The sequence below is a fragment of the Hoplias malabaricus genome, chromosome 16 (genome assembly GCF_029633855.1).
Source record: "Hoplias malabaricus isolate fHopMal1 chromosome 16, fHopMal1.hap1, whole genome shotgun sequence".
NCBI lineage: Eukaryota > Metazoa > Chordata > Actinopteri > Characiformes > Erythrinidae > Hoplias > Hoplias malabaricus.
In genome coordinates this window covers 29977873-29999137 of record NC_089815.1, presented here as the reverse complement: position 1 = coordinate 29999137, position 21265 = coordinate 29977873, and the positions used below count along the sequence as shown (strand labels likewise).

The 21265-nt window shown below is 45.2% G+C and overlaps 2 protein-coding genes across 12 annotated transcripts in view; one reads left to right on the top strand and one right to left on the bottom strand.

The window, feature by feature from the left end:
• Window positions 1–18162, bottom strand: part of LOC136671535 (lisH domain-containing protein ARMC9) — a 48415-nt gene extending 30253 nt beyond the window's left edge. For 5 of the 7 annotated variants that reach the window (XR_010795725.1, XM_066647250.1, XM_066647249.1 and 2 more), the window contains exons 1-16: window positions 17981–18162; window positions 16973–17064; window positions 16285–16410; window positions 14702–14872; window positions 13532–13687; window positions 13138–13230; window positions 11462–11486; window positions 10039–10196; window positions 9656–9754; window positions 9279–9314; window positions 4962–4996; window positions 4214–4325; window positions 3884–3976; window positions 1943–2033; window positions 1368–1491; window positions 318–457 (exon numbers count right to left, since the gene is read on the bottom strand). Coding sequence is in view for 6 of the 7 variants with exons in the window: in XM_066647250.1 (XP_066503347.1) it covers window positions 318–457; window positions 1368–1491; window positions 1943–2033; window positions 3884–3976; window positions 4214–4325; window positions 4962–4996; window positions 9279–9314; window positions 9656–9754; window positions 10039–10196; window positions 11462–11486; window positions 13138–13230; window positions 13532–13687; window positions 14702–14872; window positions 16285–16410; window positions 16973–17053 (1540 nt within the window). In the remaining variant the exon portion in view is untranslated. The remainder of the gene's footprint in view (window positions 1–317; window positions 458–1367; window positions 1492–1942; window positions 2034–3883; window positions 3977–4213; window positions 4326–4961; window positions 4997–9278; window positions 9315–9655; window positions 9755–10038; window positions 10197–11461; window positions 11487–13137; window positions 13231–13531; window positions 13688–14701; window positions 14873–16284; window positions 16411–16972; window positions 17065–17980) is intronic. The other 2 variants (XM_066647248.1, XM_066647251.1) reach the window with 2 other exon arrangements.
• Window positions 18163–18416: 254 nt separating this feature from the next.
• polr2h (RNA polymerase II, I and III subunit H) lies at window positions 18417–20744 on the top strand. 5 transcript variants are annotated; one of them, XM_066647254.1, is made up of 7 exons: window positions 18417–18459; window positions 18546–18594; window positions 19180–19305; window positions 19628–19711; window positions 19818–19911; window positions 20020–20103; window positions 20567–20744. In XM_066647254.1, the coding sequence occupies exons 3-7, from the start codon at window positions 19233–19235 to the stop codon at window positions 20682–20684; spliced, it is 453 nt and encodes a 150-aa protein (XP_066503351.1). In that variant the 5' UTR covers window positions 18417–18459; window positions 18546–18594; window positions 19180–19232; the 3' UTR covers window positions 20685–20744. The 5 variants fall into 5 exon arrangements, with proteins under 5 accessions (XP_066503351.1, XP_066503353.1, XP_066503350.1 ...); XM_066647256.1 differs by having other exon boundaries at window positions 18432–18594; window positions 19185–19305; XM_066647253.1 differs by having other exon boundaries at window positions 18433–18594.
• Window positions 20745–21265: the final 521 nt, after the last annotated feature.

Genomic DNA, 21265 nt, shown 5'->3' with positions numbered 1-21265 from the left:
TGTGGTACACCATGCACCATGCTTTTTATTACAAAAATATTATAAATTCTTTACATTAGTAAACAGCCATTACACTGATGCCTAGCGTCTGGTATGTATCATAGACTCTGGGCTAAACCTGTTGTAAACATGGGCACCACTATGTGAGGCACCCGCTGTGTGGAGCATGAACTGGTCCGTCCACAGACACCAGAGCAGCTTGAGTCTCACGTGAGTTGCACTTTGTATAAAAATGTGAATAATTAATAAATAATCACCTCTTAGAAAAATGACAGACTGCTCCTTTAAAGGAGATGGAAATGTGGAGTGTTGTGTACCTTGTGTGCGAAGGCAGAGGTTCATGAGCAGAGCCACGGCGTATTCCAGAGTATAATCCGATAATGAATCTGAGTCCTGCAGCTCATCCACCAGCCAACTGATTAACCCCTGTCTGATCAGAGAGGACTGATGGAACCTCCTGAAAACAAACACACACACACACACACACACACACACACACACACACACACACACACACACACACACAGAGAGAGTAAAAAGCACATAGGATGATAAAATCCTTTGTTCAGTGCAGGTTCACATTAATGTGAGGATCTGGAGCCCACCAACCCACACACTGTGAAACAAGACCCCAGTCAGTTCTCTGTGCGCTGCCTGAGTCAGAAACACAGGATAAAACGAGTCGTTCTGATTCTGCTCCGCTTCTGACGTCAAGTGCAGAGACTTTAGAATGGCCCCGCCCCCTCGTCTGAGTCTGTCCAATCACAGCGCTGGACCCGTGTTTATGTGAGAGCACAAAGACGAGGTTAAACTCAGCAAAACAGACACAATGAGCGCGGAGAAATAAGAGCACTGAGTAAAAACGGAGAAGAAAGAGAACAGAGTGAAAACGGCTAAAAACCAGAGGTTCTGCTCCTCGCTCCTCACTGCTGTGCGCTCGGGGTCGGGGTGAACAGCGAGCGGCTCATTATCATTTAAAGGAACAGGTGCTGAAAGCGGGCGTTCTGAACAGGGGCTGTTTACACCGGGGGAGAACACTGCTGTGGGGCTCGTGGGGTTTGGACCAAAGCAGGTCACAGACGTTTCATTAAGAAACAGAACTGTGTTCCACTGTGGAGAAGAGGGAAACAAGACTTTAATTTTAATTAAAGTACTGAACATACAGATTATTTTAAGGTATAAGGTATATCCAAAGTGTCCAGGCCGTAATGTGAGTAGCCAGAAAGTGAAATGTTGTGGCTAGGGGCACTGGGCCTCAGGGAACGTCGACCACACACACTTTACAAATGTCTCCATGTTCAGGTGTTTATTTTCAACAGTTTGAGTCTACTTCCTTTGCTTTGGATTTAAAATGAACTGTAATTTACTTGAGGCTGAGTTTCTGCAGAGCTCCGAGGACGTTCTCTCTGGCGACAGAGTCCTTCTCCTCCGTCCGCAGACACTCCACCAGCAGCTTCAGCAGAGACGAGCACTGAGACAAATACGCACGGCCTGCAGAGAAAAACACAGGCTCAGAAACACAGTCAGGCCTTTATTCCTCTGTGAAACTCAGCTGATATCTCACACTTAAAGGAGCGGTCAGTTCTTTTCTGAATGTGTCAGAGATTATGGAATCTTCACAGGACAAACATCTGTCTGTTTGAGCTACCACAAATTCTGAGGAACTCTGAAACTCAGACCAGTGTTCCCCCTACACGGGGGAGTCGCTCTGTGGAGCATAAATGGTTAAATTCAGGGACAACAAAGAAATTAGGGGGTAAAAAAGTGACTAACAGCTCTGTCTGAAAAGTTGTTAACTGAAACTCATTGGTAAGAGGCTCCTAAAACGACTCTGCGTCAATGACAACACGTCCTTTTGAAACAATTTCGTTTGAAATGTAAAAATGTAAAATATTTCAGAGGAATCTGCATGCCACGCTGGAAGCAACATCATTCCACTCACCGTCGGAGAGCGAGGCAAAGGCATTGACGAGTCGAGCAGTGTACTGCCTCACGATATCATTCTTCGATTTAAGGAGATGGAGAAGAGACTTCTGTGGAAAAAACACTGGAGTTAAAGCCACTCAGACTTTCACCCACTTCACCAACACGACTCTCTTTCATTCTAACAGCAGATACACAGCTACAAATGATATCTTTGAAAGTGAAATCCTCTTTAGTTGATATATTCTTAAAATTCATAAAATTCTAAAGTGTTGCATATATTGAAAAGTGTTGATGGAGGTGAGTTTGGCGCTGAGCTCCATCCTCTTTTCTTTACTGACGCTGTGGGAGCGTTTGGGAACCGAGGAGACTCTGTGCTACAGGTTTCTAAGTGGAGTTCTCGCTCCACGGTCCGCGGTTACCGTCGTCTTATTCTCCTCTTCATGGCAACCACGCGAGACAGATCTGGTGAATTTGGGAAAATGGAACTGTAATAGTTTGAACTTTGCCCTTATAATAGTCATAAAAAGCCTGAAATATGAAGAGAATCCTTCCTTTATGAAGGGGACCCTATGACCCAGAAAACGAAGTGCACAGCACTGTGCTCTCACATATATTTCGGGAACATGGCATACAAGCTCAGGCAGAAAGGAATCTGAGAGCAGGGCTCAGAAACACTGCAGATGACTGACTTTCTGGAGGATGTATGAATGACTTTGGAGCTGTCATTATTTCCGCAGAAATTCAAACCAGATTCTGGAGGAAATCTGATCTTTTTGGGTGGATTCTCCATGAATTCCTGGCTGAACTCTAAGCTGCTGGTTTGCTCCTGTTTTCCGCCCCTGGAGCCAAAGATCTGTCACATGAACACACCTGTCCTCAGGTGAGAGGCACCTGGAGAAAGAGGTTTGACTTGTTTTTTTTGACTATGAACAGACTGCTTTTGTATCTTTGGCACAGACAGCACAGAGGGCAGCGCTGAGTTCTGACGGTTAGAGCAGCGTCCGTGCTCTGTGAACAGTAGGAGAACAATGGGACAGATGTTGATTTGAAGTGAACATCTAAACTGAAATGTAACTTTGCACTATTTCATTCAAACATTAACTTGATTTGAATAAACACAGAAAGAGCCCTGTGTGTTACAAGCAGTTTAACTGAGTGAAGAATCACAGACTTTCAGGTGAATTCAGTGTAAAAATGTCTTATTAAAAGTAGGAATGGTACTGAACAGTGTGTGTGAATATAAAACTGTACTGTAGAGGTGCAGGGGTCTAAGCATTGACCCCATCAGCAGTAGGTTGTTGGTTTGATGGAGTTACAGTGTCTGTCAGCTGATGTTCCAGATCTGGGCAGTGTGAGTTAAAGACGCTTCACACTGAGGAAAAAAGGCCGGTGTTCGTATTCAGCTCTGGTTCCACAAACAGGAAAGAAAAACGCAACACTGCTGCAGAATATCAGCAGCAGGGGGCGCTGGTGCTCCTGCACAGGACCAGGGAGAGGGAGGACCAAGGGAGGCTTCGTATCGGACGCATGCAGCGTGTGTTGAACACTGTCGAGGAGAGACGGCAGGGAAGCAACCAAAGACACGGATAAACACTCGGGAGGTGTTTGTACGGTGGAGAGAGCCCCTAAACACTGAGAGGCGTGAAAAGAGATGAGGAGGATGCTCTGGTCCTGCTTCGTAAGTGGGTAACAATGACATATTTCTGCTGTTTCACAGAAATGCCTGTAGGGGGCCAGAGTTTCTGCTCCAGAATCATATACAGCACCTTTAAGCTCTCCAGGGGTTTTCCGTTAGCAGCCGTTCGAAAAGAAGTGGTGGACTCACGTGTCTCTGAGGAGAGACTCACTGATGCGAGGGACTGGGAAAGACTAATTATTCGTCGACTGGCAGCTGGTGGAGTTCTAATGGAGAACCGAACTCTTGGAGAATAACTGTAAATAACCAGACACTTCTCACCTGTTTGGTGCTGCAGCAGATGAGCAGGTCATTGCTGATGAAGGCCTGCAGAACCGTGTCTCTCTGCTCCCCCTGAACAGAACGGGTCAGTCTCTAGAACCACACACACACACACACACACACACACACACACTGTATTATTTCCTCAGTGAAACTACCATTACACAGTGGTCTGTGCTTATCAATGCTTCATTAATTTATTCATTTTTGATTTGTATTCTATACTAAATCTATTTTAATCACAGCGCCCCCATATGGTGCATGAGGTAAAATGTCTGCATGAGTGGATGTAGAGCGCTCGTGTGAATGTTTTGGTGTTGTTGACTGTACCCAGCGAAGAGCCTGGAGCAACAGGGCCTTCAGTCTGTCCGATCCATTCATCAGATCACACTTCAGCTTCTCATAATCCAGAGAGGGCAACAGGGGGATGTCTCTAGGTGTCCTGAAGAGAGAGAGAGAGAGAGAGAGAGAGAGAGAGAGAGAGAGAGAGACAGACAGAGAGAGAGAGACAGAGAGAGAGAGGCAGATAGAAAGAGAGAGAGAGAGAGAGAGAGAAGCAGAGAGAGAGAGAGAGAGAGAGAGAGAGACAGAGAGAGAGAGAAAACAGTGAAGACATGAGGAAAATGGTCCACTTCTTAAAGGAAGAGCAACAGTGGGGAACTAAACGATGGACACCGCTGTTTGACCAGAAGACAACCATCATTTTAAAGTGCACTCCTTCATGGAGAGATGTCCTTCTCTGGAGCAGCTGCATATGAGCCTAATGTCATCAAACCCAAAGCCAAGTGTCAGTCAGAGGGCTGTAAATCTCCCCAGGACTGAGTGCTGTGGCAGTGGAACTGTGCTCTGGGGAGTGATGCAGCTCCATCCAGCAGATTTGGGATGAGTTGGAGTGGTTTTATTTTACATTTATTTTACATTTATCAGGATGAATGCAATCAAATCCTCATGCAGTAGTTCCACAATCAAGAAATAATCCTTCACAAAAGATGGCTGAATAATGAACATCCACAAAACTAGAATAGATTAGATCCAGTAGTGTTTCAAAGAGAATATAAGGTATTACAGTTTTACTCACTGTGCTGCAATAGATGCTCGTAGCATGGAGGAGGCCTACACACACACACACACACACACACACACACACACACACACACACAGAAATGTAAATCTATATTTGATATGTTTAGTAATAAATATATAAATTCATATATAAGTCCTTTGATCTTTGTTATTTGTAGAGAATGTATTATTACTGTTCCCTATAAGTGAAATAAATAAAGTTTTATATAAATGACTCTTTTATTATTGATGCTGTTACTAATAAATATATTTCTAAAATAAAAAATAAATAAATATTATTTTTTTTGAAGTGTGAAATTCCTTCTAAAGACTGTGAAAAGTGTTATGTTTTGATTCATAAATACTCACCCAGTTCACTTCGCTGTAAACAAATATTAGCACCCTACATTGACACCGATCAGCCAAAACACTACAGTTCTCTGGACACGGTCACGCCCTCGTCCTGTTCTCATCATGCCTGTTTTCCCTGCCATGTGCTATCTCTGCACATGGCTCTGTCTGTTGTTGTCCTTGTCTCCGCCCATTTCCGACTTTGTTCCGCCTCCTTGTCCGCTGTCCTCGTTATCTGTCTCAGGTGTGTCTCGTTTGTATGTAGTATTTAAGTTCCCGTGTGTCACTTCCTGGTATCGGTCGTTCGTTTTGTTTCCAAAGTCATGTTGTGTTGTTTTGCTAAGTTTCAAGTCCAAGTCGTGTTGCTTCTTTCTCGTTGATAGTCATGTCGCGTTGTTTCTTTCCCTCTCTAAGTCAAGTCGTTTTGTTTAAATTCCTAGTCTTGTTGTTTCCTCACTTCGTATCTGCGTCCGTTTGTGTTTGTTTTGTTTCTTTGTTTTATTATATTAAAGTATCTGTGTTCTAGCATGTGCGTCCGCCTCCGTCAGTCCGCCCCGTGAATCGTGACAGACACGGTGTGATTCTCGATCGGAGGACGTCTGTACGGTCAGTGGAGGTGATTCGGTTGTTCTAATGTTTTGGCTGATCGGTGGATATACAGCTACAGTTCGGGGTTAGCATGCTGCTCTGAGCGTAGGGTTAGGGCTCATGCAGAACCTGAAGTTTCAGATGGACATGTAGAGAGTGACCTCTGTGTTAATGGTGTTAATGAGTGAGGGTTTGGTTTCCTAAAACAAGGAAGGTAAAAAACTGAATAATGTATTAAAGAAAGAAACTCGGAGATTAAAAGACTTAAGAGTAAGTCAAGACATTAATTTTGCAGTGTTTTCTGATCATGGGCGGCACGGTGGAACAGCAGGTAGGTGTCACAGTCACACAGCTCCAGGGGCCTGGAGGTTGTGGGTTCGATTCCTGCTCTGGGTGACTGTCTGTGAGGAGTGTGGTGTGTTCTCCCTGTGTCTGCGTGGGTTTCCTCCGGGTGACTGTCTGTGAGGAGTGTGGTGTGTTCTCCCTGTGTCTGCGTGGGTTTCCTCCAGGTGACTGTCTGTGAGGAGTGTGGTGTATTCTCCCTGAGTCTGCGTGGGTGTCCTCCAGATGACTGTCTGTGAGGAGTGTGGTGTGTTCTGTGTGTCTGCGTGGGTTTCCTCTGGGTGACTGTCTGTGAGGAGTGTGGTGTGTTCTCTGTGTCTGCGTGGGTTTCCTCTGGGTGACTGTCTGTAAGGAGTGTGGTGTGTTCTCCCTGTGTCCGTGTGGGTTTCCTCTGGGTGACTGTCTGTGAGGAGTGTGGTGTGTTCTCCCTGTGTCTGCGTGGGTTTCCTTCGGGTGACTGTCTGTGAGGAGTGTGGTGTGTTCTCTGTGTCTGCGTGGGTTTCCTCTGGTGGACTGTCTGTAAGGAGTGTGGTGTGTTCTCCCTGTGTCCGTGTGGGTTTCCTCTGGGTGACTGTCTGTGAGGAGTGTGGTGTGTTCTCCCTGTGTCTGCGTGGGTTTCCTTCGGGTGACTGTCTGTGAGGAGTGTGGTGTGTTCTCTGTGTCTGCGTGGGTTTCCTCTGGGTGACTGTCTGTAAGGAGTGTGGTGTGTTCTCCCTGTGTCCGTGTGGGTTTCCTCCGGGTGACTGTCTGTGAGGAGTGTGGTGTGTTCTCCCTGTGTCTGCGTGGGTTTCCTTCGGGTGACTGTCTGTGAGGAGTGTGGTGTGTTCTCTGTGTCTGCGTGGGTTTCCTCTGGGTGACTGTCTGTGAGGAGTGTGGTGTGTTCTCCCTGTGTCTGCGTGGGTTTCCTCCAGGTGACTGTCTGTGAGGAGTGTGGTGTGTTCTCCCTGTGTCTGCGTGGGTTTCCTCTGGGTGACTGTCTGTGAGGAGTGTGGTGTGTTCTCCCTGTGTCTGCGTGGGTTTCCTCTGGGTGACTGTGAGGAGTGTGGTGTGTTCTCCCTGTGTCTGCGTGGGTTTCCTCCAGGTGCTCTGGTTTTCTCCAGGTGCTCTGGTTTTCTCCCACAGTTGGTAGGTGGATTGGCGACTCAAGTGTCCGTAGGTGTGAGTTTGTGTGTGTTGCCCGGTGAAGTACTGGCGCCCCCTCCAGGGTGTATTCCCGCCTTGCACCAAATGATTCCAGGTAGGCTCTGGAACCACCGTGACCCTGAACTGGATAAGGGGTTACAGATAATGAATGAATGATGTTTCCCAATCATTCTCAAACCACACATCAGTGAGTAAAGGAATCTGCTCTTTCCTCAGTTCAGTGAGAGCCGGTCGTTTTAGGTTTTTAAAGCAGGAATAAAACAGGACCTCCAGTCACCGCAGCAGTGCGGCAGAGACATTATCATTAAGAACCAAGCATCAGGAACCGATAGGAGTTTTCAGATCACAATTTACTTGTACTCGAGTTTATGAGACTCATTTTTCTAGTGTCCTGTCCATATTATGTTCCTTATGGTTTTACTGTAACACAGGTCCATTACTTTTGACCGATCTCGTCGGCCCGGCGAGGGGCGTTTGCTCTGGTCAGTGTGTGTTAACTGCAGTGATAGATCGTGGAGTAATTTAGCAGTTGGCGTTAGGTGGAATTTTAACGACGTGCTCTGGAGAGGAAAGCCTCGAGGCGGAGTGTTTCTCTTTTGTAATAAAGCAATGCTAGAAATCCTGTGGTTTGAACAGTGTTTATTCTGGTTATTTATTATAGGCATGACCGGAGTTAATCCGAGGGTGCAAACACACTCGAGTGGCGTAAATCTTGAGTGTTTGCCCTCCGTGTTTATCCTCCGTGTGCGTAAAGGTTTGTCTGGGAATAAAGAAGGTTTGAACAGGACTGAATTTAATCGTAGCTTTGTCAGTCCAAATGAGCAGCACCTAATAATAAACATGTGCAAATATTTGTCATTGTAAAATGTACGACTAAATGTGTGTTCTGCATTTAACCCGTCAGTGGCAGTGAACACACACACAATAGTGCACTAGGGGTTGTGAACACACACTCATCCCTGGCGCCCGGAGAGTGTTTGTGGGTTCAGTGCCTTGCTCAAGGGTCTCTCAGCTGTGGCTGTCACCGCCGGTCTTTGGGATTGAACCAGCAACCTTCTGGTACCAGGCCCGGTCTCTAACCATGAGGCTACGGCTGCCCAGACACTCAAGTGAATTTCTGACAAGTTATACATGTGGTGGCTGTTTATTTGTTTAATTAAATTTGATTCTACCTTCACAACCCTTATCCAGTTTACGGCGGCGGTGGGTCCGGAGCCTACCCGGAATCACTGGGCGCAAGGCGGGAACACACCCTGGAGGGGGCGCCAGTGCTTCACAGATCGACACACACTCACACATTCACTCACACCTACGGACAATTTCGAGTCGCCAATTCACCTACCAACGTGTGTTTTTTGGACTGTGGGAGGAAACCGGAGCACACCCACGCAGACACAGAGAGAACACACCAACTCCTCACAGACAGTCACCTGGAGGAAACCCACGCAGACACAGAGAGAACACACCAACTCCTCACAGACAGTCACCCGGAGCGGGAATCGAACCCACAACCTCCAGGTCCCTGGAGCTGTGTGACTGCGACACCTACCTGCTGCACCACCATGCCGTCCCTAAAGTAAACAATTAGAACTAAAAGAAGAGTAGTCTCTAAGTCTGTCTGAGCAAATATCATCAATCTTCAGGGACAGATATTAGGGCTAATATGATTCAACAGGGTAAAGTGCACATGGCCTGTGGGATTCAACAAACCATCTCCATCTACTTCAGACAAAAAGGATTTCTCTGTCTGAACATGGACATTCATCAGAAAATGAGGGGAAAACTAATAAAACGGGAGAATCCAGTGGAAACCAGTGGAGTTTTAACGACAGACAAATGCAGAGGAGTGAAAGAGACGAGCAAAGCAAAGGGAAATGAGAGAGAAAGAAGATATACACCAGAGACTTACATATCCATCATCATACGGAGTCATAGAGTAATATCCCTTCACACACACACACACACACACAAGAAGCAGAAGAAGTAGAAGTTGAGGAAACACAGCACTGATCACTCTGATCTATTTCACATCAGAGAATAATGTAATAACGTTCACAGCACACTTTTCTGAACCCGGGTGTGGCTCCGCCTCTTCTTCTGAAACACCTTTGACTGACGAGCTGAAAGTTATGAACGTGAAACAGCACGACAGCTACTACTCCTTTATAATTCAACATATATACAAACCCCCTTCATAGAAATGATAAATTCCCATATATAAAACTAAAATGAAACTAGTGTGTGTGTGTGTGTGTGTGTGTGTGTGTGTGTGTGTGTGTTACTCACTGTTCCTGGTCTGGTGAAATCGATGCTCTGAGCGACGCTCTGTCTCATCTGACCACTGAACAAACGCACACAAACTCCCTGAACATACTCAGGAGTAATCTGTAAATAAAACACAAACACACACACACCTGTTAAATCCCTGATAATGCTGGGAATAAAATGGAACCGGCGAGGACTCCCTCAGTCTTCCTCATTCACTGACTCACATTCATACGGTTAGTAACTGCACCACAGTGGGGTGTTATTTCTCACGTTTACAGCTTGCTCTACAAAGGGGGCGCTATTGTGCTATACATCAACATCGCGGTCAAACACACAGCTACACAATCAAATAAACAAACACACAAACAGCTGGAAGATGGTGCAGGAGAGTGATTTCTTGCCATTTTCCCTCGGACCGTGGCCTCGAGTGAGTCGACGAGTTCGGCCGTGACTCCGATCAGATTGTTGTAGTCCACCTTGATTTTATTGAACTTCCTCATGTAGCTGAAAGCTTTCTTCTCCGCTTCAGACAACTGCACACTCATCTGCTTCAGACTCTCTGTGGAGACCATATCAAACATATGACAGACTGTTATTTTACTCTTAGTACTGACCACAAGGATCACTCTCCCCCTGTGTAAACAGCACCTGTTCCTTTAAATGATAATGAGCCGCTCGCTGTTCACCCCGACCCCGAGCGCACAGCAGTGAGGAGCGAGGAGCAGAAGCTCTGGCTTTTAGACGTTTTCACTCTGTTCTCTTTCTTCTCCGTTTTTACTCTGTGCTCTTATTTCTTAGGGAGAGCACAGAAAACTGACTGGGGTCTTGTTTCAGTGTCTATGGCTTGGTGGGCTTCACAGTAATTCAAGTGAGTTCTTGAAAAGGTAGCCCCTTTAAAATGATGAATGATAAGGTTCTGACAGCATTGAGGAGAGATTTGGTGGATAAAACATCCCTGGGTTTAAAATGATTTATTTTACCAATGTGTAGTTTAATGTTTACACATTTAGGGGTGATTTTTTCGACAGGGATTAAGTCCTGGACTATATCCTATTGTCAGTGGAAAATCACAATTCAAAATGCTGTGTAAGCTCCAGGGACCTGGAGGGTGTGGGTTCGATTCCCGCTCTCCCTGTGTCTGTGTGGGTTTCCTCCGGGTGACTGTCTGTGAGGAGTGTGGTGTGTTCTCTCTGTGTCTGTGTGGGTTTCCTCCGGGTGACTGTCTGTGAGGAGTGTGGTGTGTTCTCTCTGTGTCTGTGTGGGTTTCCTCCGGGTGACTGTCTGTGAGGAGTGTGGTGTGTTCTCCTTGTGTCTTTGTGGGTTTCCTCCAGGTGACTGTCTGAGGAGTGTGGTGTGTTCTCCCTGTGTCAGCGTGGGTTTCCTCCGGGTGACTGTCTGAGGAGTGTGGTGTGTTCTCCCTGTGTCTGCGTGGGTTTCCTCCGGGTGACTGTCTGAGGAGTGTGGTGTGTTCTCCCTGTGTCTGCGTGGGTTTCCTCCGGGTGCTCCGGTTTCCTCCCACACTCCAAATACACAGGTTGGTAGGTGGATTGGAGAATCAAAGTGTCCGTAGGTGTGAGTATGTGAGTGAATATGTGTTGCCCTGTGAAGGACTGGCGCCCCCTGCAGGACCCATCGCCAACTGGATAAGGATTACAGACAATGAATAAATGAATGAAAATGCTGTGTAGTCCAGGACTAGGCTTAATCCCTGTCTGGAAAACCACCTCTCACTCCTTTCCCCATTTAAATCTCTTACAGCAAAAAAAATATGCAAAAATATCCCACATAATTAAAAACACAGAGTGAATAACGAGAGATCTTCACCTTTGTTGGTTCTCGCTGTATCTCTCTGTGGAGCTGATGTTAAGGGAAATGTGTCTCGGATTTTCTCACCGCTCATACTGTAGCTGAACACTGTTTACTGAGTGAAGTATTCAATCTTTTTAATGCAGTACACTCATCCAAACAGAAGAAGTTAATATTTGCTCTGGCTCAGAACACACTCAGAAATGTCAAGTGCCATCAGAACAAACATCATCCTCTTGACAGACAATAATTTAAAACAGATTTACACAAGTTTTACACTGCATTCATCAGAGCACACAGCACTGCAAACACACACACACACACTACTTCCAAGAGTGTAGACGCTCTGTGACTTTACCTACAAACAAACAAAGTTTGTATAATCTCCTCAGAAAAAGAGTGATCAATTGAAAAGCCACATGCTCAATGCCAAGTGTTAGACAGAATGGTGTAAAGCCAAGCATTGGTGTGTGGACCAGTGGAACTGTGTTCTCTGGAGTGATGGGGTTCCTCTGGTGTGTGGAACAGTGGAACTGTGTTCTCTGGAGTGATGGGGTTCCTCTGGTGTGTGGACCAGTGGAACTGTGTTCTCTGGAGTGATAGGGTTCCTCTGGTGTGTGGACCAGTGGAACTGTGTTCTCTGGAGTGATGGAGTTCCTCTGGTGTGTGGAACAGTGGAACTGTGTTCTCTGGAGTGATGGGGTTCCTCTGGTGTGTGGACCAGTGGAACTGTGTTCTCTGGAGTGATAGGGTTCCTCTGGTGTGTGGACCAGTGGAACTGTGTTCTCTGGAGTGATGGAGTTCCTCTGGTGTGTGGAACAGTGGAACTGTGTTCTCTGGAGCGATGGAGTTCCTCTGGTGTGTGGAACAGTGGAACTGTGTTCTCTGGAGCGATGGGGTTCCTCTGGTGTGTGGACCAGTGGAACTGTGTTCTCTGGAGTGATGGTGTTCCTCTGGTGTGTGGAACAGTGGAACTGTGTTCTCTGGAGCGATGGAGTTCCTCTGGTGTGTGGAACAGTGGAACTGTGTTCTCTGGAGTGATGGAGTTCCTCTGGTGTGTGGAACAGTGGAACTGTGTTCTCTGGAGTGATGGTGTTCCTCTGGTGTGTGGAACAGTGGAACTGTGTTCTCTGGAGCGATGGAGTTCCTCTGGTGTGTGGAACAGTGGAACTGTGTTCTCTGGAGCGATGGGGTTCCTCTGGTGTGTGGACCAGTGGAACTGTGTTCTCTGGAGTGATGGGGTTCCTCTGGTGTGTGGAACAGTGGAACTGTGTTCTCTGGAGCGATGGGGTTCCTCTGGTGTGTGGAACAGTGGAACTGTGTTCTCTGGAGTGATGGGGTTCCTCTGGTGTGTGGAACAGTGGAACTGTGTTCTCTGGAGCGATGGAGTTCCTCTGGTGTGTGGAACAGTGGAACTGTGTTCTCTGGAGTGATGGGGTTCCTCTGGTGTGTGGAACAGTGGAACTGTGTTCTCTCGAGCGATGGGGTTCCTCTGGTGTGTGGAACAGTGGAACTGTGTTCTCTGGAGCGATGGGGTTCCTCTGGTGTGTGGAACAGTGGAACTGTGTTCTCTGGAGCGATGGGGTCTTCGGTGGTGGATTGGTGAGACTCACTGTTTGTCCTGCTTCACTGGGAGCTGGTTTAGAGCTGAAACCATAATAAAAGCCTGAGTTAAAGTGAAAGTTAAAGGATACGTATAAAGTGAGGAGTCTCGGAGCGGATGAAGCTTTCAGAATCGAAGTCAAGAGCTTCTCAAGTCTTCTCCTTAAATCTGGAGCCCAGGAGTCCTGAAAACAAACCAAAAAACACACAAAAACCACATTAATACCCACACTCTGAGTCCTAAAACTATCATTTTCAGTCTACATTAAATACACTGCTGTATCTCAGCCTGTGGTGTCTGTAGCATGTGGAAGACCATCTGAAGTCTATCGTTAAAACAGCAATACTCATTATAAAGTGCTTGTTTTAACTATTGTTCCAGTGAAAGTGTCTGCGGTGACACATTGAGAAGAGAATCTGTAAAACAGCTGCAGGCTTCCTTCAACATGGATCTACTCAAACGTGGAAGAGGAATAAACTCAGCACCTGAAACAGCTCCTGAAAGGAGGGATGAGCCGCGGGGTTGGGAACAAAAGGCAAGGCGTAAAACGGCAGGAACTCGGTGGTCTGACTCAGAGCGGACCCTCTGGTTTCCAGGTAGTGTTTAAAATGACAGATCCTTTCATCAAAGTCAGCTTTGTCCTTTAAAACAAACACCAATGTCAGCAAAGACTTTCATTTACTGATTTACACATACACAGGCAGTCAGTGGCCTCTCTCATTATAACTGACAGGACACTCGGGACAGGACTGCAGTCTGTAGTTTTAGAACTACCCTTGTGTGACAGAGAGTGAGTGCAGAAGCAGGACAATGGTTTTAATATTATGGCTGATCTGTGTGGAAGTTGTATAGCTCAGTGAGGACATCTGCTGGGGAGAGAAGGCAATACAGTCTAATAGTCATTCATTCATTGTCTGTAACCCTTCTCCAGTTCAGGGTGGCGATGGGTCCTGGAGGGGGCGCCAGTCCTTCACAGGGCGACACACACTCACTCACACGGACACTTTTGAGTCTCCAATCCACCTACCAACATGTGTTTTTGGAGCGTGGGAGGAAACCGAGCCGGACTCGAACCCACAACCTTCAGGACCCTGGAGCTGTGACAGAGACACGACCTGCTGCTCCACCGTGACGCCCACAGTCTATATATTTGATTTTATCTGATTTTATCTGGGTCCTGGAGGTTGTGGGTTCGATTCCCACTCTGTGTGACTGTCTGTGAGGAGTGTGGTGTGTTCTCTCTGTGTCTGCGTGGGTTTCCTCCGGGTGCTCCGGTTTCCTCCCACAGTCCAAAAACACACGTTGGTAGGTGGATTGGTGACTCAAAAGTGTCCGTAGGTGTGAGTGAATGTGTGTGTGTCTGTGTTGCCCTGTGAAGGACTGGCGCCCCCTCCAGGGTGTGTTCCTGCCTTGCGCCCAATGATTCCAGGTAGGCTCTGGACCCACCGCGACCCTGAACTGGATAAGGGTTACAGATAATGAATGAATGAATGAATGATTGGCTGAGCCACGTGTTGTGTGCGCTGTAATTCACAGGATTGTAAACATCAACTTATTGCTCGTCATCAAACAGTACTCCATTGTCACTGCAGGTTATGTATGAAATACCTGAGTCTTAAAGCCTTTTAAAAATCACATCATAAAACTCTCGTTACCAGTCTTCCAAAGGAGTTCTTGAGTGGAAAAATCACAAAGTGAATGTTTAAATAAAATTCCAGTTTCTGGACGGCGAGGTCAGTGTCCCGAATCTCCGCTGGAACGTGTTCTGCCCACAGCTCGAAGAACACCTTCACATCTCCGTCATCAAACGAAGTGATCAGGTCTTTCTGCAGAAACAACACACACACGTCACTGAGAACCTCAACACCCTCCTCTACACAGAACACACTTCTGCACGTTTAAACACACAGTCAGTGTTTATTACGCTGGACATAACAAACCAGATAACAGCAATACACCATCAAACGTGACCTGGGCAATATCTATACCACAAATTATATTTTATATTCTCATATAAATAATATAGAAATAAATATAAATTCACCGCGACCCTGAAATGGAGAAGCGGAAAAGAAAATGTATGTATGTAAATATAAATTATGTACTAAAACTTACAGCAAATTTTACTGAGGCAGAGCAGCACAGTAAAATTTACCCTCTGAAATTAATCATCCAGAGCAATGCACACACACACACATACACAATCTCATACACACACACACACACACACACATACAATCTCACACACAAACACAAAAACACAAACTCACACACACACACACACATACACAATCTCATACACACACACACACACACACACATACAATCTCACACACAAACACAAAAACACAAACTCACACACACACATACACAATCTCATACACACACACACACACACACACATACAATCTCACACACAAACACAAAAACACAAACTCACACACACACACACACATACACAATCTCATACACACACACACACATACAATCTCACACACACACACACAAACACAAAAACACAAACTCACACACACACACACACACTCTCACACACACACACACACACAATCTCACACACAAACACAAAAACACAAACTCACACACACACACACACACACAAAATCTCACACACACACACAAAATCTCACACACACACACAATCTCACACACACACACACACACACATACAATCTCACACACACACACAAACTCACACACACACACACACATACAATCTCACACACACACACAATCTCACACACAAACAAACACACAAACCCACACACACACACACAATCTCACACACACACACAAACTCACACACACACACTCTCACACAAAAACACAAACTCACACACACACAATCTCACACACACACAAACTCACACACTCACAAAAACAAACACACAATCTTACACACACACACAATCTCACACACACACACTCTCACACACAAACAAACACACAAACTCACACACAAACACACACACACACACACAAACTCAAACACACACACACAAACTCAAACACACACACACAAACTCAAACACACACACACACACACACACACACACACTCTCACACACACACAAAACTCACACACACACACAAAACTCACACACACACACAAAACTCACACACAAACCTCACTCACAAAACTGACAGCCTCTGTCAGTGTAAAGTACAGTGTTCTAAGGTCATTGTAAACATAGCCTCAGCGCTGACTGATGAATCCTACCTGAATGATTAAGAGTTTGGGGTCTGTGGGTGGGCTGCTCGGAGTTGAGGGGACAAGTTTCCCTTTGCTCTTGCATTCCTTCTCAAACGTCTTCACCGTCCCGTCCAATTCACAGAACCTCAGATACTGAATATTATCAACATTAACAATTAAATACTCAGAAAAACACAGTGATGGAGAGAGTTGTGATTCTAGAGAAACTTCCAGAGTCAGAGCAGTGGACAGTGGAGGTGAATGGAGCCAGACGTCCTCCTCTAAAAGCCCCTCACAGAAAGTGAGGACAGTGGACGGTGGGGGACAGTAGACAGTGGGGGACAGTAGACGGTGGGGGACAGTAGACAGTGGGGGACAGTAGACGGTGGGAGACAGTAGACGGTGGGGGACACAGGGCTGGTGTCTGAGTGTAGTGTGGAGAAGGGGGTGGTGTTTAAACCCAGTCCTGGTGGAGAGGGACCTACAGGACGCTGTGAGGGACACACACTGATAGAGTCCTCCATACACAGCTCTGTAGACAGTGGAGACGCTGCTGAAGGTGGAGAGGGAATAAATGCTGAGTGTTTGTTGGAGACATGGAGACGTCTGGTTCCATTCACCTCCACTGGAGAGAAATCTGGGTTCACAAGTTTCTCTACAAACTTCTACTTAACTCCAGAACACCTTCAGTTACACTTCACTGGGGGACACTGACCTCTTTTATCATCAGGAGCAGATCTGCTTCATTTGCCAATATGTCCCCCATCTCAAATCCCCCAGACTTTTTGGAATTCATATATCCACAATCTGCTTAAAAGAGAGAGAGAGAGAGAGAGAGAGAGAGAGAGAGAGATAATCATTAAACAGTTCAACAATCAAAACACAAAGGCCAAGAGATTATGTTCTCTTGAAATAACATGTGTTCTCCGGTAGTGGATCAGACACAGCAGTGCTGCTGGAGTTTTTAAACCCTGTGTCCACTCTCTGTCCACTCTGTGAGACACTCCTCCCTCGTTGGTCCACCTTGTAGATGTAGAGTCAGAGACAGTAGCTCATCTGTCGCTGCACAGTGTGTGTCGCCCGCCCTCTAGTCCTTCATCAGTGACACAGGACGCTGTCGGCTGGATGTTTTTGGTCGGTGGACTGTTCTCAGTCCAGACACTGAGGGGTTTAAAAACTCCAGCAGCACTGCTGTGTCTGATCCACTCTACACCAGCACAACACACACTAACACACCACCACCACGTCTAATAGTTTAGGTTCAATGCTTTCTTGGAAATGACACATTAAACTCTGCTTTAATATTTAAACAGCAGGATTAAAACAGTCAAATGCAGCCTTTTATTAAAGTAAGTTTTTAAAAACAGACAGTGTACGTTTTCCAGACTGTGGCCTCGATGACTGATGCCAACATTAGTCTGATTTCTTCATAAAATTACCAAGTTGCTGCTCGAATTTTCCGGTCCACCTTAAAAGGTCTAACGGTCCCTCTAAATATCACAGTATTTAAGGTGGAACAGTGAACTCTAGATACGTGTCTTGAATCGAGTCAGAAAACACTCACTCTTAATTCACAAACTCGAGCCTTTGAGAGTGATTTAAGACTTCGAATGTTTACCAAAGAGAATTTAAATGCTGTTTATGTCGCGAACACGGTTTTTTTGCTGTTGTTTACAATCAAGGTGTAAGTAAAAACATTAAACGCGTTAATAAAGACACTCACCTTAGTCAGAAACACCCTGCACTGAGACATAAAATACCCCTCGACATGTCGGCGACTGCAACGGAGCTCTTTTACAGAAACCGCAGAGATAACACCTTTAAAAAACGCAGAGCTTTAGATTACGGTTTGTTTCTCGAAGCCTAGCTTTGCACTGGAGCCCGAGAGCCGCGGCTGGTTTCCATAGGAACTGCGTTGCTTGGTAACTAAAGTCGGAAAGTGAACGGTGTTGTCGTAAATGTGTGTAGTTTTAAGGTGTTGGTTTGTAGTCCAATGAAAATAAACGGTTTTAATGGTCGTTTAAAAATATATATATATAAATAATCATAATGCCAATAGATAAAAATAAATATTTTGTGAATGTGAAAGGAGAGATTAAATCTATTTAAAAACACGTATTTTTTTACAAAAAAAAAAAGAAAAAAAAAGAAAAAAAAGGGAAGCCGTAAAACGTCATCAGACGCGTGTTGTGTTTGAATATGGTGTGGTAACGTAACGTAATGTAAATTTAACCGTTACACGTAAACTTATAACATTTAATCACAATCTTTATTATTTTTTATCGCAGTATTTAAAGCAGCTCTCTTTTGGAGACTAGCGCGGAAGAGTTGTGACAAGTAAGTGACCCCGAGACAGGACTTTTATTATTTATTCACTGCAGAAGCTAAGAATGCTAACATGTGTGCTAGTGCTATATGTTTTAGAAAGATTTTACAGTTATTCTCAATAACAAACGGGTTGTGGTTAAAGTGAGAGATTAAATAAAGGCAGGGGGCGAGGAGAACCCTTTCTGTCTGTGGGGAAGGTTTAATGTTGATTCATTTCCAAATTGTTTCATTAAATCAGCGGCTAACGCTACTGTAGATCTTTCATTATTTTTGCACTTGTTGGAAAAAATACATTTTTAATCTTTGATCTCCAGGAGATTTTATTTTCTAAAAGCTGCTGATTTTTTCCCCTGAATTGTAAAGAAAATGTGAATGTTAAAAGACATTATTTTTACCGCTGGTTATTAGAATATTAAGTGGAACTTAAATGCTGCAGTAAAGTAAAATCTGATCTGAACTGGGGGTGTTCCACAAAGGAGGATTTTGTCCGGGTGTTAGTCAGAGAACTTAAACCCAACGTCTGAGGACCGTTCAGTGTTGTGGACGTTTTTTTTTTGATGTTTCATATTAAGTGTTTAATTTGTTTTGTTTCAGAGTAGTTTCTGCCTGAGTCACTTTGCTGGAGAGGAAGCCAGGGTCGTGCAGAAATGGCTGGGATTCTGTTTGAGGACATCTTTGATGTGAAAGACATTGATCCGGACGGAAAGAAATTTGACAGAGGTGATCACACTGCAGTCCCTTATTTACTTAATTTACCACATTTGTGTGTTTTCCAAAAGAACTTGAGTATAACACAAACCCTGTTTTCAACAATCCCTGAGAAAATCACCAAACAGAAATGAGACACAGAACCAGGCTGTTTAATAAGAGCAAGATTAACACTATCATTACAAAGTTAAATATTTAAGACCGTTTGCACATCATTTCACTTGAGATACATCGCTCTACATCACTCACGCAGTTAATTCCGTGTTCTAAATCATAATAATAACGTTATCACCACCTGCTGTAGACGTTTCTCCTGTCCTCTGTTCTCCCGCAGTGTCTCGGCTTCACTGCGAGAGCGAGTCCTTTAAGATGGACCTGATCCTGGACGTCAATATTCAGATTTATCCTGTCGACCTCGGTATGTTTCTGTGCTCAGTGTGTGGTGGATTTTTACTGCGTTACAGCTGTTTTGCGTGAGAATTAAGACAGAAAAGCATGTATCTGATTGTCTTTCTCTGTGTTAGGAGATAAATTCAGGTTAGTAATAGCCAGCACTCTGTATGAAGACGGAACGCCAGACGATGGAGAGTACAACCCTCAAGACGACAGACCGTCCAGGTGAAGCCCACCTCATCTATTATTAACACATCTATATTAACATAATGAAGAAGTGAACATGGTCAACGTGTATCTAGTGAATCTAAGAACGAGTTTCTCACCTCTCAGGGCGGATCAGTTTGATTATGTGATGTACGGGAAGACGTATAAAATCGAAGGAGATGAGACCTCCACAGAAGCGGCGACACGACTGTGAGTGTGATTCACAAATCATTGCCATGGATAAAAACAACGGGATATCAGAGGCGTGTACTGAACAAATACACTTAGACCCAGTTCACGCCTGCGTTACCCTCTGGTCCTTAGTGTCCATGATGTACGAGTGTGAATGGGGTACAGTGCGTTTTTAAGGACACGCTGTGTTCCGATCACTCGAACCACATTCGGAGGGGGTCAGAGCCACATTATTCCAGCTGTGTGACCATCAAAGACATCAATAACCAAGGTCACTAACTCAGCCTGGGGTTTACTAATAAACTATTTTACTAAGCTGTATTTATAGGGGATGTGTGTGTTTCAGAACACACTAGTTTTTCTAGTTCCAGGATTCGCACTCGTTAGCTCCATGGTAATACCTGCTTTTATACCCGAGTGTTCCACTGCAGTGAGCCACGGAGTTTGAAACCCTTGAGTAATGCATGTTTTTTCTCCACAGTTCTGCGTACATTTCCTACGGTGGTCTTCTCATGCGGCTCCAGGGGGACGCCAACAACCTCCACGGCTTCGAGGTGGACTCCAGGGTTTATTTACTGATGAAGAAGCTGGCGTTCTGAGGGAACTGACCGTGTTTAGTTTGAGTAGATGCTGATTGTGTAAATAAACGTGCTTTTATATGTGTTGGTCTTTACTTTGTATTTTTTCTGGGTTTTAAAGTTCCTTTAAATCGTTTAAAAATGGAGCTCCACCCTGTGAGCTGTTAACGACGTGATGGAGAGGGTTTAGTCTGAAGTGAAAGGGCCTGGTTCTCGGACAGTGCTGACCTCGGGATTCAGACGTCTGCTGCAGTGCAGAATGAAATGGAATTTAAAGTGAGTGAAAGTTGCAGTGTGAGCAGAAACCTGCACAATGTCCCTGCTGTGGTCTTAATGAGGGTCACAGGACGAAGTGGTCATCGCTGTTTGGGACGAGGGGGGAAAGGTTTAAATGTTTAACCCTCTGTGGTCAGAAGTGGTGGATAAATACAGACACATATTTAGAGATAATTTCCCATGTTCACGTTTATGTTCAAATGAAGGTTAGCAGCAGTTTCTAGGAATGCGTCTAGAGACAGACTTCAATAAAAAGAGTTTAGAAGAATACAAACTGAGAGAAGGACTGGAGAATGAGAGTGTGTGTGTGATCAAACGAGAAAAGA

Excerpts from the sequence above, each read along its gene's own strand:
- polr2h (XM_066647254.1), top strand. The coding sequence starts at position 19,233 with ATGGCTGGGATTCTGTTTGAGGACATCTTTGATGTGAAAGACATTGAT. Across the intron at positions 19,712-19,817 it reads GATTTATCCTGTCGACCTCG|GAGATAAATTCAGGTTAGTA; the intron begins GTATGTTTCTGT and ends TCTCTGTGTTAG. Across the intron at positions 20,104-20,566 it reads ACAGAAGCGGCGACACGACT|TTCTGCGTACATTTCCTACG; the intron begins GTGAGTGTGATT and ends TTTTCTCCACAG.